Genomic DNA, 19,389 nt, shown 5'->3' with positions numbered 1-19,389 from the left:
ACAGAGTGTAGAGGATGGAGGACAGTCATATAGTAGTGAATATGGAGATATTATAGGGATAGTAGAGAGGCACAGAGTGTAGAGGATGGAGGACAGTCATATAGTAGTGAATATGGAGATAATACTGAAATCGTAGAGGGGTGCAGAGTGTAGAGGATGGAGGACAGTCATATAGCAGTTAATACAGAGATATTATGGGGATAGTAGAGGGGCACAGAGTGTAGAGGATTGGGGACAGCAATAAAGTAGTGAATATGGAGATATTACTGGAATAGTAGGGGGGTGCAGAGTGTAGAGGATGGGGGACAGCAATAGAGTGGTGGATATAGAGATATTACTGAAATAGTAGAGGAGTAGGGTGTAGAGGATGGCGATAAAATAGTGAATATGGAGATATTACTGGAATAGTAGTGGTGTGCAGAGTGTAGAGGATGGAGGGCAGTCAAATAGTAGTAAATATGGAGATTTTACTGGAAAAGTAGAGGTGTGTAGAGGATGGAGGGCAGCCATATAGTAGTGATAATGGAGATATTGTGGGAATAATAGAAAGGTGCAGAGTGTAGAGGATGGGGGACAGTCAAATAGTAGTGGAAAAAAGAGGAGTCGCGCTGCAAAAATATAACAATATAAAAGAACACCAATAAGTGCCAATTGAATCAGTAAAAAATTGGTCAGTGGAAATTTGTGTGATATCATGAAATGATCATAGCAATGTCAAAACATCATAATTATCCATAGTGCAGTAAAGAGAAAATAAATTAATGGGCCAAAGGCTTGAACACAGTCCCAAAGTGTAGTGATGAAACAGCAGTAGATCCCAAGGTGCCAGACACATCCGCAACGTAGTGATCGGTACAGACAGCAGACCTCCACCCACGGGTAACACTGACTAACACCCCGTGAACAAGTCCCTGTTGAGACGAAACGTCGGGAGAAGACGCTCTGACGTCACCGCGTTACACGTGTGAGGACCCGGATATTCCGGGCGCACGCTTCCATACACGCCGGCCGGCTGTGTTTTTATATGCTCATTTTTATTGGATTGATGCAAGTACGCAATCTGCTGTTTTATAATAAACCTTTATACAGTATCACGCTATGTGCTCTCCTTGGTCTCTTCATATGTTTTGGAGCTCTGCATCGGGCTGATACTAAGTGGGGATTATTCACTATTGAGGCTTCACTATTAGATGGAGGATTGAACTCGTCTTTGCAGTGGAGACTGGATATCTGTGTTTATGTCGTTTTTTATTTGATTTGTGGTAAGAGTCAGTGTTACCCGTGGGTGGAGGTCTCCTGTCTGTACCGATCACTACGTTGCGGATGTGTCTGGCACCTTGGGATCTACTGCTGTTTCATCACTACACTTTGGGACTGTGTTCAAGCCTTTGGCCCATTAATTTATTTTCTCTTTACTGCACTATGGATAATTATGATGTTTTGACATTGCTATGATCATTTCATGATATCACACAAATTTCCACTGACCAATTTTTTACTGATTCAATTGGCACTTATTGGTGTTCTTTTATATTGTTATATTTTTGCAGCGCGACTCCTCTTTTTTCCATGTTTGTTTGATGTTGTATGACATCTTTGAGACGCAGCTGGTGCACATATTTTGTTATTTGGGTATGCGCAATATTTTTCCTGTTTAGTCAAATAGTAGTAAATATGGAGATTTTACTGGAATAGTAGAGGTGTGTAGAGGATGGAGGGCAGCCATATAGTAGTGAATATGGAGATATTACTGGAACGGTAGAGGGGTGCAGAATGTAGAGGATGGAGGATAGTCCTATAGTAGTGATAATGGAGATATTATAGGGATAGTAGAGGGGAACAGAGTGTAGAGGATGGAGGACAGTCATATAGTAGTGAATATGGAGATATTACTGGAATAGTAGAGGGGTGCAGAGTGTAGAGGATGGGGGACAGCAATAGAGTGGTGGATATAGAGATATTACTGAAATAGTAGAGGAGTAGAGGATGGCGATAAAATAGTGAATATGGAGATATTACCGGAATAGTAGAGGTGTGCAGAGTGTAGAGGATGGAGGGCAGTCAAATAGTATTGAATATGGAGATATTACTGGAACGGTAGAGGGGTGCAGAATGTAAAGGATGGAGGATAGTCCTATAGTAGTGATAATGGAGATATTGTGGGAATAATAGAAAGGTGCAGAGTGTAGAGGATGGGGGACAACCATATAGTAGTGAATATGGAGATATTATAAGAATAGTAGAGGGGTACAGAGTGTAGAGGATGGGAGGCAGTCATGTAGTATTAAATATGGAGATATTACTGGAATAGTAGTGGTGTGCAGAGGATGGAGGACAAATACATCATAGTAATGTCTCTGGAGATATTGCAGGGATAGTAGAAGGGGGAGAGTGTAGAGGATCGAGAACAGTCATATAGTAGTGAATACAGAGATTTTAGTGGAATAGTAGAGGGATGCAGAATGTAGATGATGGACAGTCGTAAAGTAACGAATATGGGGATATTATGACAATATTAGAGGAATGTGGACAATGGGGTACAATCATATAGTATTAAATATGGAGATACTACTGGAATAGTAGAGGTGTGTAGAGGATGGAGGACAGCCATATAGTAGTGAATATGGAGATACTACTGGAACAGTAGAGTGTAAAGGGTGGAGGGCAGTCATATAGTAGTATGGAGTTATTATGGCAATAGTAAAAGTATAAATACTGGGGTAGATTCAGAGAGCAATTACGCCGGCGTATCCATAGATACGCCGCGTAATTGCTAAGTTGCGCCGGCGTATCTATTTTCTGTATTCAGAAAGCTAGATACGCCGACTTTAGCCTAAGATACGACTGGCATAAGTCTACTACGCCATCGTATCTTAGGGTGCATTCTGACGCTGGCCGCTAGGTGGCGCTCCAGTAGTTGTCAGCGTAGAGTATGCAAATTACATACTTACGCCGATTCACGAACGTACGTGCGCCCGGCGGTAGTTTTTTACGTCGTTTGCGTAAGTCGTTTTCGTCGGGACGTTGCTCCTGCTATTAGGAGGCGCAGCCAATGTTAAGTATGGACGTCGTTCCCGCGTCACGATTTACGACGTCATTTACCGCAATGCACGTCGGGAAATTTTAGGGACGGCGCATGCGCAGTACGTTCGGCGCGGGAACGCGCCTAATTTAAATGATCCACGCCCCCTACGGATCATTTGAATTACGCGCACTTACGCCGGCCCCTTTTACGCAACGCCGCCGCAAGTTTACAGGCAAGTGCTTTGTGAATCAAGCACTTGCCCGTAAAACTTGCGGCGGCGTAACGTAAATGTCATACGTTACGCCGCCGCAGTTTTACGCGCCCCTACCTGAATCCAACCCACTGTATATATTTTTGTGTACTTTCTGTATTTGGGAGAACTGATAACATTGCAGTTTTCTGAATATGACAATGTTATGATGTAAGTCACTATTTTCGTTATAAATGGTGTCTTGTGAAGTCGTCAATCTTTATTTAGACGACAATAATGTACATTATACAGTTACACGGAGCAGGAAAATTCCATCTTTAGTCGCTTGGAATAGTTTAGAATAATACTGAATATAGTTTGCTGACTGCTTGTATTAAGTTTCCCGGATCTGCATACTGATCTGTTGCTTTTTTAAATAGGGGGTCATGCAGGGGCCCCCAGAGAACCTACTCTGGTCTCTTTAAAGGGTGGTAGGGGGGCCCTTGGTTCCAGCTGTACACGGAGGAGGATTGTTGTGGCTCGGAGCTAGTAAACAGAGAGCCTGCTGTCATTGCGATCTGGAAAACCTCTGTGACAGGGACAGGCAAGACACAATAAGTGTGTGTCTCAGGGAGCAGAACAGCATGAAGAACGCCTGGGGGGGGGGGGGGGGGACGAGGGATGAGGGGGAGAGAGGAGGACAGGAAAGAAAGAAAAATGGAGAGAAAGAGGGAAGAAGAGCAAAAAACAGTAGAGAAAAAGACATGGGAGCTGCAGAGAGGAACGAGCTAGAAGGAAAGAGAATATAAAACATAAAAACAAAAAACATAAACGCAAACTACTCACTAGGTGGAAAACCTTTGAAGGAATCAAGGATGGGGAAAGATCTGGGGGCCCTAGTACAAGACAGACTGAGCAATCGCATGCAATGCCAAGCTGCTTCTAGCAAAGCCAGTAGACTATTAGTATGCATAAAACAGGGAATTTATAATCCTGCCACTTTATAAAACTCTGGTTAGGCCTCTGGAGTTAGGTTTGCCACCTGTCCGGGAATCACCCGGAGAGTTTGGGTTTGGAATCATGCGTCCAGGTTTTAGACCGGACTATGGCTTCCAGATACATCTGGATGAGAGGTGCGGTAAGTGAGCTCACCATCCATCTCTGTCTGTGACTGAAGTCTCCCCCCTACTCTCTCCGGTCTCAGAGTGAGTGCACTAAGGTAAATCAGGGTTCTCAGAGCACCCCTTACATCAGTGTTCCCCTTTACATCAGAGTCTTCTCCGTACATCAGAGTTCTCAGTGTTCCCCCTTAAATCAGGGTTTCCAGAGCATCCCTTATGTTAGGGTCCCTAGAGTTCTCCCATACATCAGAGTCTGCAGAGTCTCCCCTTACAGTGGAAGGGAACTCTGCGAGTTCAGATGTAAAGGGGAACTCTGTGGACTCTGATGTAAAGGGGGAACTCTGTGGACTCTGATGTAAAGGGAGAGCTCTGTGGACTCTGATGTAAAGGGGAACTCTCCTGACTCTAATGTAAAGAGGGAGCTCTGTGGACTCTGATGTAAAGGGGAACTCTGCTGACTCTGATGTAAAGGGGGAACTCTGTGGACTCTGATGTAAAGGGGGAACTCTGTGGATTCTGATGTAAAGGGGGAACTCTGTGGACTCTGGTGTAAAGGGGGAGCTCTGTGGACTCTGATGTAAAGGGGAACTCTGCTGACTCTGATGTAAAGGGGAACTCTGCTGACTCTGATGTAAAGGGGGAACTCTGTGGACTCTGATGTAAAGGGGGAACTCTGTGGACTCTGATGTAAAGGGGGAACTCTGTGTGGACTCTGATGTAAAGGGGAACTCTGTGGACTCTGATGTAAAGGGGAAACTCTGTGGACTCTGATGTAAAGGGGGACTCTTGTTATTAAGTTCATGTGATTAGAAATGTTATTTAATATAAAATTATATGTATAGTTTATACTATAAAAATTTTAAAAATTGCTTGAAGAAAAGGTGGCCACCCTATCTGGAGTATTCCGTCCAGTTCTGGTCACAAGTCCTCAGGAGGGATGTGCTGGAGCTGGAGAGAGTCAAGAAAAGGGCAACAAAATTAAATAAGGGGACTGGAAGACTTCTATTACAAGGAACAACTACAGGCACTTTGTTCTCCGTGGAGAAGAGATGCTTGAGAGGAGACATGATAGCGCAGGGTTTGACAAATTTGTTTGGAATCTAGGAGCCAGCTAAAAAAAGTTAGGAGCCAAAAAACGTGCCCAACGAGCTGGCACGCAGAAGCGAACACATACGTGAGTAGCGCCCGCATATGTAAACGGTATTCAAACCACACATGTGAGGTATCGCCGCAATCGTTAGAGCGAGAGCAGAAATTCTAGCCCTAGACCTCCTCTGTAACTCAAAACATGCAACCTGTAGATTTTTTTAAACGTCGCCTATGGAGATTTTAAAGGGTAAAAGTTTGTCGCCATTCCACGAGTGGACGCAATCTTGAAGCGTGACATGTTGGGTATCAATTTACTCGGCGTAACATTATCTTTCACAATATGAAAAATAATTGGGATTACTTTACTGTTGTGTTATTTTTTAATTAAGTGTGCTTGTAAGACCGCTGCGCAAATACGGCGTGACAGAAAGTATTGCAACGATCGCCATTTTATTCTCTAGGGCAGTGATATGCAATTAGCGGACCTCCAGCTGTTGCAACACTACAAGTCCCATCATGCCTCTGCCTCTGGGTGTCATGCTTGTGGTTTGCTATACCTCATGGGTCTTGTAGTTCTGCAACAGCTGGAGGTCCGCTAATTGCATATCCCTGCTCTAGGGTGTTAGAATAAAAAATATATATAATGTTTGGGGGTTCTACTTGGAGGGAAGGAGATGACAGTGAAAATAGTGAAAGATTACACATTAGAAAGCTGTTTAACTTGTAATGCCAACGGCCACCACCAGATGGCGCCAGCTCACAGAAGGTCGCAGCTCACAGAAGGAAGAGCTTGGGACTTCACAAGGCCGCAAAGCCACGGCCTCAATTACCAGCCGTGGTGGGCCTGCCGCGATCGCGCGGCGGGGGAGGTGGGGGCGCACGGAGACACAGGATCCTGTGCCTCCGTGCGCCCCCACCTCCCCCGCTGCATGATCGCGGCAGGCCCGCGGCGGCCGCTAATTGAGGCCGCGGCTTTGCGGCCTTATAGGCCGCAAAGCCGTGGCCTCAATTACCGGGCGCCGCGGGCGCCAGGTCACAATTTCTTGTCGCAATTGCGACCTGGTGCCTGGATTTTGTCGACCCCTGTGATAGCGATATACAAATACCTCAATCGTGATCCCAGCGTAGGAAAAAATCTATTCAGTCTCAGGGAGTGTAAGAGGACATAGGGCCACACAATGAGATTGGAGGAGAAGCGATTTAACTTTAAGCTGCATAGGAGTTTTTTCACTGTCAGGGCAATAAGGATGTGTAACTCTCTTCCACAATTGGTGGTGTCATCAGGGAGTATTGATATTTTAAAAAGACTCTTGGACGTGCATCTTACTGAACACAACATACAGGGATATGGGAAATGATTGTGGACACTGACACACGTACAACATACACACAGGGCTGGCCCAAGACATTGTGCTGCCTAGGGCCAAGAATGAAAAAATCACACCCACCACAATCCCCCCACATCCATTATTTTATATCATGATAATTAAAACTAAAATTACATTTATCAGAAATAATGAAGAGGAAAGAAAATCTGGACAGCCGCACTCCAATATACGCCTTTTTTATATAAAATCATCAAAGTTCATGTGACAGCAGAAGCAGGGGAAAGATACTGACACGTTTCACTACATTAACGTTGCTTAATCATAGCTGTTACAGCGCCGATCTGTGCTTTCCTGACCCGCCGGCGCTCTCGTTCCCGCATTTATAATACAGAAACACACATATTGTACATTATATAATACTGTAATAGAGTGGATTTTAGGATTTTACAAGCAATTTAAACTAGGACTTATTTTCGGGGTAGGGCTTATATTGCAGCCCTCCTGGTAAATAACTCTAGGTCTTATTTTCAGGGAAACACAATATATTAAAAAAAACGTCTTTATTAATATTAAAATTGTGCTACTGTCAGGAAACACAGCAAAAATTACCTCTGTCAGGAAACACAGCAAAAATTACCTCTGTCAGGAAACACAGCAAAAATAATCTTGCATCACTTCCGGTCCGCGCCATGTCCAGAACGCCCTACGCGTTACGTCACGCGACCTCTTCAGGGGTTATACTTGTGTTTCCCTGAAGAAGTGACGTGACATGACGTAACGCATAGGGCGTCCTGGAGCGGGCGGAGCTGTACTTCAAATATAAAATTAGGATGGTTATTGAAGTCATGTTTTTGTAATATTTATTTACAGGGATATTGCAGATATGTTGATGTAGATGACATGTAGACAACACCAATAATTTTGCAGCTACCTTTTACTTTATTGGTTGTATCTATAAATGTATTATTTCAATATTTACATAATCATTATGAAAAAAGTGTCTCCATTCTAATATATCTCTTTCATTTCTTTTCAGACCCAGTGATACAGTACACTATTCCTTGTTTGTATTTGGCCAAGACAGTTGGAGACATGATGGCGCAGGTCCTTCATATGGAATCACATTTTCCAGGTACAGTAAGAGTGCGGTAATATGCATTAGGGAGAAGCTGTAGGTGGTGCTGGCTAGACATGTGCACTGCCAAAAAATTTTTTTTTTTCGTTTGTTATTTTCGTTTTTTTTTTTTTTTCGGGAATTCGGTAAATAAAAAAAAAAATGTTTTCGGAAATTCAGGAAGATCGAAAAAAAAATTCAGTTTTTATTAGTTTTTTTGCTTTTTTCGTAAATTTGGGAAATTCGAAAATTCGAATTTTCGGATTTCCGAAAAAGCAAAAAACGTTTAAAACGGAAAAAACGAAATTTCGGAAAAAAACGAATGAAACGAAAATGAAAAAAACACATTTTCGGAAATTCAAAAAATTCGGAAAATTTTGGAAAATTCGGAAATGAAAAAATTCGGAAGTACGAAAAAATTTTAATTCTAAAATTCGGGATTTCGGAATTTCTAAAATTCGAAAATTAAAAAAATCGAAAATTCCACAATTTCGAAGATTCCACAATTTCGAAAATTCTGATTTTTTTAATTTTCGAATTTTCGATTTTTTTTAATTTTCGAATTTTCAAATTTTTCGAATTTTCAAATTTTTCATTTTCGAAAATTTGTAAATTAAGAAAATTTGTATATTCGAAAATTCGAAATTTCCAAAATGCGAAAATTAAAAGTTCGAAATTTCGAAAATTAAAAATTCGAAAATTCAAAAATGTTCGAATTTTTTATTTTTCGAATATTTCATTTTCGAAATTTCGAATTTTTCAATTTCGAATTTTTAATTCGAAATTCGAAAATTAAAAATTCGAAATTTCGAAAATGAAATATTCGAAAAATAAAAAATTTGAAAATTCGTATTTTCGAAAATTGAAAAATTCGAAATTTCGAGAATGAAAATTGAACATTTTGAAATTCGAAAGTAAAAAATTCGAAAATGAAAAATTCGAAATTTCGAAAATGAAAATTTTCGAAATTCAAAAGTAAAAAATTCGAAAATTCGAAATTTCGAAAATGAAAAATTCGAAATTTCGAAAATGAAAATTTCGAAAATTCGAAATTTCGAAAAATTGAAAATTTCGAAATTCGAAAGTAAAAAATTTGAAAAATAAAATAATCGAAAATTAAAAAATGAAAAATTTGAAAATTCGAAAATGAAAAATTAAAAATTTTGAAAAATTCGAATATTCGAAAATTGAAAAATTCGAAAAATCAAAAATTCCAAATTTCCACAATTGAAAAATTCGAAAATTCGGAATTTCGAGAATTAAAAAAAAAATTTTTTTTTTCGTATTTCCGAATTTCCTGAAAATCCGAATTTCGGAAATTCGGAAATACGAAAATTCTGGATTTTTAAAATTTAAAAAACAAAAAAAATTAGTATTTCCGAATTTCCGAAATTTGGAAATACGAAAATTCTGAAATAAAAAAAATCGGAAATACGAAAATTCGGAAATAAAAAATTCGGAATTTCGGAAATTAAAAAATTCGGAAATTCGAGAATGAATAATTCGAAAAAGTCGAAATTCCGAAAATTTTGAAATTCGAAAGTAAAAAATTCGAAAATTAAAAAATAATAATTTTTTCCTTTGCTCTTTATCTGTCCAGGTAAATCAATCCCACCTTCTTTATCTGCTATAAAAGACCCTGATGCATCCTATTCTGTGGAGACGCCTTATGGTTATCGTCTGGATTTGGATTTCCTGAAATATGTTGATGATATAGAGAAAGGACATACCATCAAACGAGTGCCTGTCAGCCGTAGGCCTCGATTTGGTTCATTACCCCGAGGCCCTGGATACACTGGATCTTGGTGGACATCTACAGAGTCCCTCTGCTCCAATGCAAGCAATGATAGGTAATGATGAGTACATAAAACTTTAATGGTAAATATCAGTGAACCTAAACCTTGGATCTGCAACTACTACAGATCCATCAAAGTTGTGATATAATGGAAGATCATATCTCAGCAATACATAAAATGTCTTCTATTTAATATACTGTAGTATGGTAAAAGCCATTATAGCATAGCTACAGTATATAGAGCCATTAGAGTAAAGCTAGTAACTATCTAGACCAGTGGTTCTCAACCTTTCTAGTGCCGTGACACCTTGATATAATTTCCCAAGTTGTGGGGACCCCTAACAAAAAATAATTCATAGCGTGGGTTGTCGGCACGCAAGACAAGTAATTTGCACCCCTAACCCACAGATATTTAGCGCTCCCTTCCACTTGTACAGTATTAAAACCCCTTATGGTACATTTTAGGATGTACCACTCTTTGTTCTCCTTTCTTTCCCTTTTATCTCTCTCTATCCTAGATTTTTTCTCCCCTCTTCTATCTCTTTAGCCTTCTTTCTTGTTCTCTTATTCTTTCCCTTTTCCTTTGTTCCTCCCCCTCTTTTCCTCTCCCTTCCATGTATTCTCTTTTTATTCCTTCTCTTACTCCTTGGTGGGGGGAGGGGGGGAATGGGATGAGTGGCAGTGCTGGGAGGGGAGTTCTGATCAGCCAACTTAGGTGCTCTTGATCAAGGTCATCTGCTGATCTGAGAACTGTAGTGGGGACTTTTATTGGCAACTCTAATCACAGGTAGTGTTACTCACTGTGTCTTCGGCTTCACTGTGTCTCCAGCTCTGTGGTGTCTCGTAGCAGTGACACCTATGCCGAAATCCGGAGATAGGGTCTCCTCCAGCCCCTCCCACTTCACATTCCTCACCAGTCAGCTGACCTCTAGTCTCTGCCCCCCAGCCATGGCGGGCTCCAGGAACAGCCCAGCTGGGTGGCCACAGGCTCCAGGGACAGCCTTGATGGGCTTCAGGAACAGCCCAGGATTCAGTGACCCCTGGCAAATAGTAATTTGACCCCCGAGGGGGTTCCGAGCCCCAGGTTGAGAACCACCGATCTAGACCAATATTCAAACCATATTACAATAATTATATGGAAACATTTGGAAGAAATATTTATAGAAAGATAGAGATGAATATTTTGGGTTTTGGTTCTTCTTGTTTGGTCCCTGCTGCCCTACTCCTTTATCCATAAGTGATATGTCCAGAAAGTCTAATTTACATTCTTTTATTTCAGTCGCCATTCATCTTATTCCTATTGTGGAAGAGGCTTTTACCCAACGTACGAGGTCAGGAGTGGTTCTCAAGCCTCGAACAGCTTCAATCCCAGGGTGGAGAGAACACTGCTGGATGCCAGCAAGAAGCTGGAGGCTGGCCAGTCTCGCCCACTTAGCCTGGGATGCAGGTCCACCACCTCTATCTCTACACCATCCCTCTCTCGCCTTCCATCCTCATCCTCATGCCAGCAACTCTCTTCTTTCACTCCGCTAAGTTCTGGGATGTCCACTCCAGTATCTCCAACCCCAGTCCATCTTCAGCATGTAAGAGAGCAAATGGCTGTGGCACTAAAGAGGTTACGCCAACTGGAAGACCAAGTGAAAATGATCCCTGTTCTTCAGGTAAAGATTTCGGTGCTCCAAGAGGAAAAACGTCAACTTAGCGTCCAGCTTAAGAGCCAAAAATATCTTGGACACCCTGGGGCCAACACAAAAAGCAAGACTAGAGGAGAGCTCTACATAGAGATTCCAGAAGAAGAGATCAAAGATGGTAGAGTAGGAGGAAAACAAGCATATGTTGGGATGGAAGTAGAAGAAAGTAAAGAATTAGCAGATGCCAAAGAAGATGTCAAGAAAGGAAGTTTGCTGTCTATTGAAAAACCGGCTAAAAAGTTATGCAGTGTTGGCGTTTGGGTGAGGGAAGTGGACTTCCTTCCGGTTCCAGGCAAACAGCTAGAGGCAGATAAACAGAAGTTTCTGGTCCAGGCACTCTCTGCCAAAATAGCAGTACTGGAGAGGCAGCTTGCACGAGCCTTAACCGAGGTTCAGAATGCCAACCGAAAACTAGAGGAAGCTGAGAAAATGACAAGAGCAGACGATACAATGAAGAATGAAAAGAAGGAGGACATAAGGGCAGATGCAGTGAAGGTTGCTAGGGTGGAGAGAGGAAGTGAAGTGGTCTCCAGCACTGAAATAGGGCCTACACTTCAGCCACAGAGGGCGCGGAACTTGGCAGCTAGAGGTGGAGGAATAATTAAAGTGAGAGAGGGAGATGCAGATAGAGTCTTCAAAAGCAGAGAAGTGATGGAGAAACCACTCCTTACAACATCTGGGCCTGCTGTCCATGTACATTTGGTCAAGAAAATCAGCATTACTGGACAAAGCACCAAGGACGCTGAAAGCAAAGGTAACACGTGAGACAACACAATTCCAGTTATGTGAAAACATTATTAATGACCATCTGTGCCAAAAACTGGCCAGGTTGAAAGACAAGCTGTCTTCTTATATCCAGGCCCGGATTTACTCCCTTTGCCGCCCCAAGGCCGGGTCCTTTAATGCCGCCCCCGCTCCTCCCCTTCTCTATACACAATACAGGCCCCTTTCACTCTTATGTTATTGGTCTCTCTTTAAGCTCCTCCCATAAGCAAAAATCTGTCCCTAACTTCCAAGCCCCTCCCCTGTCACTATAGTGAATATCAAGCCCCTCCCCTATCATTTTAGTGAATGACAAGCTCCTCCTCTGGCTCTTGAACCCTCCCCTACATTAACACCCATATTTCAGGCTATCTCTCCCACACTAGTTCCCTCTCATAAATACAGAACGACCCCTCCTCCTCCTCTAGGCCCCGCCTCCTCTTGCTCTCCAGGACACCAATGGAGGCACACACCTGCTCCAGACATTCGATGACTTTGGCCCAGATTCAGCATAGCTTGCGCTATATTTGCAGGGGAGCAGGGCAACGATTTTGCCCTGCGCCCACGCAAATATTTTGCGCTGCCCTCGATTCACGGAGCAGTAGCTCCGTGACTTGCGAGGGCGTGCCGGCAAATTTGCCTGGCGTAAGCGCGCGCAAGTTAAATGATCCCGCCGGGGGCAGAAATCATTTAAATTAGGCGTGCTCCCGCGCCGAGCGTACAGCGCATGCTCCGTCGGGAAACTTTCCCGACGTGCATTGCGGCAAAGGACGTCATTTGCTTCAAAGTGAACGTGAATGGCGTCCAGCGCCATTCACGAAGCACTTACGCAAACGATGTAACATCTGAACGTCGCGACGCGGGAGCGGCGGTATACTTTAGCACAGGCTGCCCCTGCTATTAGAAAGGGCAGCCTTGCGCTAAAGTAGCCGTACGGAAACTCCGTACCTGGCTTGCGCGGGGCCCGCGCAAGATTGTGAATCAGTGGTAGTATGCAATTTGCATACTACACGCTGATACACAATGGGAGCGCCCCCTAGCGGCCCCCGCAAGAATGCAGCCTAAAATCTGCAAGGCATAAGAGCCTTATAAGGAGCACTCGTTACACCGGAGCAAGTAAGCAATTGCGCCGTGTAACTCATGGTTACACGGGCGCAATTGCTTCTTGAATCTGGGCCACTGTTCATATAATCCTCTCCTGACACTTTTGCGGAGTGAACGGGAAGTCCATGGGGATGCCAGCCACTTGAATCGGAGGCTTGTCCGTGCCTCACCGACCCCCCCCCCCCCTCGGGTCGCCACTCGCCTCAGCTTCACAATTTCCGCCCGTCCGTCATGAAGTCATTGGGACACCCACGTCCCATCCACTGGTGACTTCACGCTCTCCACTTTCCTGGTAGAAACTGAGGAAAGCGCCGAGGCAGAGCTGTGGGCGGGGCGGAAGGGATGGAAGGAGGCATGACTGTTCCGTTCGGGGGACACAAAATTGGGTGCTGGGGAGGCGGAAAGCAGCCAGGCAAAGAGGTGCCACGGCGCCGCCCCTGCACTCACTGCCGCCCCAAGGCCTGGCCTCTGTGGCCTTGTCTGGAATCCGGCCCTGCTTATATCTCTTGGGTACTCCACTAGTGAAAGATCCCCACCAGAAGTCCAATGTGAGACTAACCTCCATGGCTATTACTAAGCCAAAACATGGTGCCATGTTCCTTTGATGGCTTCCCCAAAATCTAAAATAAATTACTAATTGGAAAATCCAGCTTCAATGGTTACACCTTTATTACACCACTGGAGACTTATGCCGCGTACACAGGATCGGAAATTCCATCAAGAAAAGTCCGATGTGAGCTTTTGGTCGGAAATTCCAACCATGTGTAGGCTCCATCTGACTTTTTCTGGCGGAATTTCTGCCAACAAAAGATTGAGAGCAGGTTCTCTATTTTTCCGAAGGAAAAAGTTCCTATTGGAAAATGCGTTCGTCTGTATGCAATTCCGAATCCGACGTGCAAAAATCCACGCATGCTCAGAATCAAGCTGAAGAGCCGCACTGGCTATTGAACTTCATTTTTCTCGGCTCGTCGTGCATATTGTACGTCACCGCGTTCTTGGCCGTCGGAATTTCCAGAGTTGTGTGACCGTGTGTATGCAACACAAGTTTGAGCCAAAATTCCGTCAGAAAAAAAACACGGTTTTCTTGTCGGAATTTCCGATCGTGTGTACGCGGCATTAGAGAGATATGAGAAGTCGACCAATGATTCAACCCACTATTTCTTTCTTACTACAATGAGCAACCTATTTCTTTCTATTTTATTTTACTATGTGCTACTACTGATCTGTGTTGTACTACTCTGTGCTAATACATCCCTATGTGTTGTACTATAGTGTGCTGCTACTGCTCCCTGTGTTGTACTACTATGTGCTATGTATTGCTGTCTGTTTTATACAGCTATGTATTGCCACTGCTCTCTGTGTTGTACAATTATATGCCTCTACCGTTTTCTCTGTTTTACTACTTCTGTTCTCTGTGTTGCTCTACTATGGGCTACTACTGTTCTGTGTTGTTCTTCTACAGTATGTGCTACTACTACTATGTGCTATTACTAGTTTCTGTGTTGTACTACTTACTATGCATTACCATTGCTCTCTGTGTTGTACTTCTACAGTATGTGCTGCTACTGTTCTTTGTGTTGTACTACTGTGTGCTACTACTAGACTTGTGCATTTGTTTTAGACCGAATGCATTTTCGTCCGAATTTCTGGGATTTTCACATTCGTTTTAACAAATGAAAACGAACGCACAGAATCCGAAAGATCCGACATAAAAAAAGCTTTGGGGCAGATCCACAGTGAGAGTACGCCGGCGTATCTACTGATACGCCGGCGTACTTTCAAATTTCCCGCGTCGTATCTTTAGTTTGAATCCTCAAACCAAGATACAACGGCATCTGGGTTCGATCCGACAGGCGTACGGCTTCGTACGCCTTCGGATCGTAGATGCAATACTTCGACGTCCGCTGGGTGGAGTTTGCGTCGTTTTCCGCGTCGGGTATGCAAATGAGCTTTTTCCGACGATCCACGAACGTACGCGCGGCCGTCGCATTCTCTTACGTCGTCTCTAGTCGGCTTTTTCCGGCGTATAGTTAAAGCTGCTATTTTGCGGCGTATAGATAGACTTGCCATGTTAAGTATGGCCGTCGTTCCCGCGTCGAAATTTGAATTTTTTTTTTTTGCGTAAGTCGTCCGTGAATAGGGATGGACGTAAGTCACGTCTAAGTTCAAAAAATGACGTCGTTGCGACGTCATTTCGCGCAAAGCACGGCGGGAAATTTCGAAACGGAGCATGCGCAGTTCAATCGGCGCGGGGATGAGCTTCATTTAAATGAATCACGCCCCCTAATCGCCGATTTGAATTCCGCCGCCAGAAATACACTACGCCGCCGTAACTTACGGCGCAAAATCTTCCTGGATTCGACTTAAAGCCAGGTAAGATACGGCGGCGTAGCGTATCTCTGATACGCTGCGCCTATCCATTTCTATGTGGATCTGGCCCTTTATTTTCGTTTCGTTGTGACAACAGTTCGATATAGATAGAAGATTTGACATGACGGTGACAATTGCGATCTGTGTGTATCAAACCTGCGGTCGAATGCCTAACCTTAACTCTATTAGTCCAAGATTATTCTACATAGAGAGGAAAGATTCGACATGAAGATTCGACAAAGCAGTCGCCGCAAGCGGACATTTATGGTCAAATTCTCCGCCCATAGGCTATAGAAGAATTTTAATGTTGGTTGACTAGTAATAATAATTAATAAATATAGTTATTACTAGTCAATCATACAACATTAGAATTCTACTATAGCTTGTGGGCGGAGCATTCGACCAGAAATGTACGATTGCGGCGTCGTACAGTTTAGCTGCTTCGTCAAATCTTTTTAGAACATTCGACAGACACCATAAAGCCCTGTACACACGATCGGATTGTCCGATGAAAACAGACCGATAGACTGTTTTCATCGGACAAACTGATCGTGTGTGGGCCCCATCGGTTTGTTTTCCATCGGTGAAAAAAAAATAGAACATGTTTTAAATTTTTCCTATGGATAAAAAAACGATATAAAAAAAAAAACGACCGTCTGTGGGGAAATTCATCGGTCAAAAATCCACGCATGCTCAGAATCAAGTCGACGCATGCTCGGAAGCATTGAACTTCATTTTTCTCAGCACGTTATTGTGTTTTACGTCACCGCGTTTTGGCACGGTCGGATTTTTGACTGATGGTGTGTAGGCAAGGCTGATGAAAGTCAGCTTCATCAGATATCCGATCGGCCTTCACTTGACAGATTCGACCTTAATTCATTCAGGTTTTCGGACTAATGCATTTTTGTTTAACCACTTAACGACCGCCGCGCGCCTATATACGTCCGCACAATGGCACGGACAGGCACAAGGGCGTATATATACGCCCTTGCCTTCTAGCGGGTGTGGGGTCCGATCGGGACCCCCTCCGCTGCGTGCGGCGGTCGGGTCCCCTCGGGGAGCGATCCGGGACGACGGCGCGGCTATTCGTTTATAGCCGCTCCGTCGCGATCGCTCCCCGGAGCTGAAGAACGGGGAGAGCCGTATGTAAACACGGCTTCCCCGTGCTTCACTGTGGCGGCGCATCGATCGAGTGATCCCTTATATAGGGAGACTCGATCGATGACGTCCATCCTACAGCCACACCCCCCTACAGTTGTAAACACACACACAGTGATCCTTAACTCCTACAGCGCCCCCTGTGGTTAACTCCCAAACTGCAACTGTCATTTTCACAATAAAGAATGCAATTTAAATGCATTTTTTGCTGTGAAAATGACAATGGTCCCAAAAATGTGTCAAAATTGTCCGAAGTGTCCGCCATAATGTCGCAGTCACGAAAAAAATCGCTGATCGCCGCCAATAGTAGTAAAAAAAAAAAAATTTATAAAAATGCAATAAAACTATCCCCTATTTTGTAAACACTATAAATCTTGCGCAAACCAATCGATAAACGCTTATTGCGATTTTTTTTACCAAAAATAGGTAGAAGAATACGTATCGGCCTAAACTGAGGAAAAAAAAAATTTTTATATATGTTTTTGGGGGATTTTTATTATAGCAAAAAGTAAAAAATATTGAATTTTTTTCAAAATTGGTGCTCTATTTTTGTTTATAGCGCAAAAAATAAAAACCGCAGAGGTGATCAAATACCACCAAAAGAAAGCTCTATTTGTGGGGGAAAAAGGACGCCAATTTTGTTTGGGAGCCACGTCGCACGACCGCGCAATTGTCTGTTAAAGCGACGCAGTCCCGAATCGCAAAACCTGGCCTGGGCATTTAGCTGCAAAATGGTCCGGGGCTTAAGCGGTTAACGAAACAAAATAAATAAAAACACATTTCGGGAGTAACTAAATAAATGTATTTTTCGGACGAAAACAAAATATTTCAGTGTGCCCATGTCTAGTTACTACCGCTCTTGTTGTTGTAGTCCTGTGTGCTTCTACTGTTAAAGGGTCACTAAAGGAAATTTTTTTTTTTGCTGAAATGACTGTTTACAGGGCATAGAGACATAATAGTTAACTGATTCCTTTTAAAAATGATTAAAAATAGATAAAAAAACAATCATATAATGTGCCTGCAGTGTAGTTTCGTTTTTGCTGTTGTTTCCTGGTTCTCTGATGTACAGAGAGCCACTAGAGGGCAGTCAGCCAATAGAGAGCAGTGATACTTTGTCTAAAACTCCTCAGCACCAATCCAGTTTAGTTTTACTCACACCTCCTTGATTAGTGACCACCGTGAGAAATCTCCCAGTACTGTGGTTATCAGGAAACAGGCAACCAGGAAGTGTCCAGAACAGAGAGGATTTACAGCAACATGAATGCAAAAACGAACAATGAGGACATGAAACCAGGACTGCAGCAAGGTAAAGGAAGCTATTTAGCTAAAAAAAAAAATTCCTTTAGTGACCCTTTAAATTATTTTCATGCCATTTTTGTTAAAGGAAGAATGGAAGCTTCAATGAACTATGAGTAATAGTTTCTTTTTTTTATCCTCAGGGCCTGAAACCAACAATACAAATGATGAGCAGCCACAAAACATTCCAAAGGGAGAAACCAACATGGAACATGGCAGTGCCAGGAGAGAAGAAGACGACACAGGTAAGAACTGCATGGTAAGGAAGCATTGGCGTGGTCAGCATTCAAGCCAAATCATATATTGCTAGCACACCATGGATCTTCAAGACAATGTCCAAACATTTATTATTGTGTCCTTGGTGGTGAGACCAGTGGCGTATCTAGGGTATGGCAGCCATGGCAAGTGCCATAGGCGCCATGGGGGAGGGGCGGCAAAAAACCTCCCCCTGCAAGAAAAAACTCCCACCAGTCCTCCCGCGGCAGCCTGCTGCACTAATATAGCCCCCGGCGCGGCAGCTGGCACAGCAATTGCTAATATTGCTACTTGGCCTGGGGAGAGGATTGACAAGCGCCCCCATGATGGCTGATGACTGGCCAGACTGAGTACACGTAGGGTAGGGTAACAGTGACGGAGGCAGAGCCAAATGCTTCGCCTACCCTCCTCTGCATGCCATCATCTTCTCCATGGAGCTGGGAATGTGACATGAGGCGAGGAGGAGAAGAGAGGACAGGAAAAGGATTGGATGGTGGCCCAAAGGGGAACCCCCAGCAGTAGTGTCCCCCCTTGCATCCCCCTGTCTGCACTGCATCCCTCTCTGTCCTCATAACACTGTGTCTCTGTCTGTCCCCAGCATCCCTCTCTGTCCTTATCCCACTGTGTCCCTCCCTGTCCCTGGCTTCCCTCTCTGTCCCCAGTGTCCCTCTCTGTCCTTATCCCACTGTGTCTCTCCCTGTCCCTGGCTTCCCTCTCTGTCCCCAGTGTCCCTCTCTGTCCTCCTCGCACTGCGCCCCTCTCTGTCCCCAGTGTCCCTGGCTTCTCTCTCTGTCCCCAGTGTCCCTCTCTATCCTCCTTGCACTGCGTCCCTCTCTGTCCCCAGTGTCCCTGGCTTCCCTCTCTGTCCCCAGTGACCCTCTCTGTCCTCCTCGCACTGCGTCCCTCTCTGTCCCCAGTGTCCCTCCCTGTCCCTGGCTTCCCTCTCTGTCCCCAGTGTCCCTCTCTGTCCTTATCCCACTGTGTCTCTCCCTGTCCCTGGCTTCCCTCTCTGTCCCAGTGTCCCTCTCTGTCCTCCTCACACTGCGTCCCTCTCTGTCCCCAGTGTCCCTGGCTTCTCTCTCTGTCCCCAG

At 43.9% G+C, this 19,389-nt stretch overlaps 1 protein-coding gene across 1 annotated transcript in view; it reads left to right on the top strand.

The window, feature by feature from the left end:
* KANK2 (KN motif and ankyrin repeat domains 2) overlaps nt 1-19,389 on the top strand; it is a 167,810-nt gene that overhangs the window by 115,775 nt on the left and 32,646 nt on the right. Inside the window, exons 3-6 of the mRNA XM_040346470.1 lie at nt 7,790-7,885; nt 9,468-9,717; nt 10,942-12,107; nt 18,187-18,288. Coding sequence (XP_040202404.1) covers nt 7,846-7,885; nt 9,468-9,717; nt 10,942-12,107; nt 18,187-18,288 — 1,558 coding nt within the window. The 5' untranslated portion in view covers nt 7,790-7,845. The remainder of the gene's footprint in view (nt 1-7,789; nt 7,886-9,467; nt 9,718-10,941; nt 12,108-18,186; nt 18,289-19,389) is intronic.

Source organism: Rana temporaria, chromosome 3 (genome assembly GCF_905171775.1).
Source record: "Rana temporaria chromosome 3, aRanTem1.1, whole genome shotgun sequence".
Classification (NCBI taxonomy): domain Eukaryota; kingdom Metazoa; phylum Chordata; class Amphibia; order Anura; family Ranidae; genus Rana; species Rana temporaria.
The sequence above is the reverse complement of the archived record's forward strand: the minus strand, read 5'-3'. Positions and strand labels throughout refer to the sequence as shown.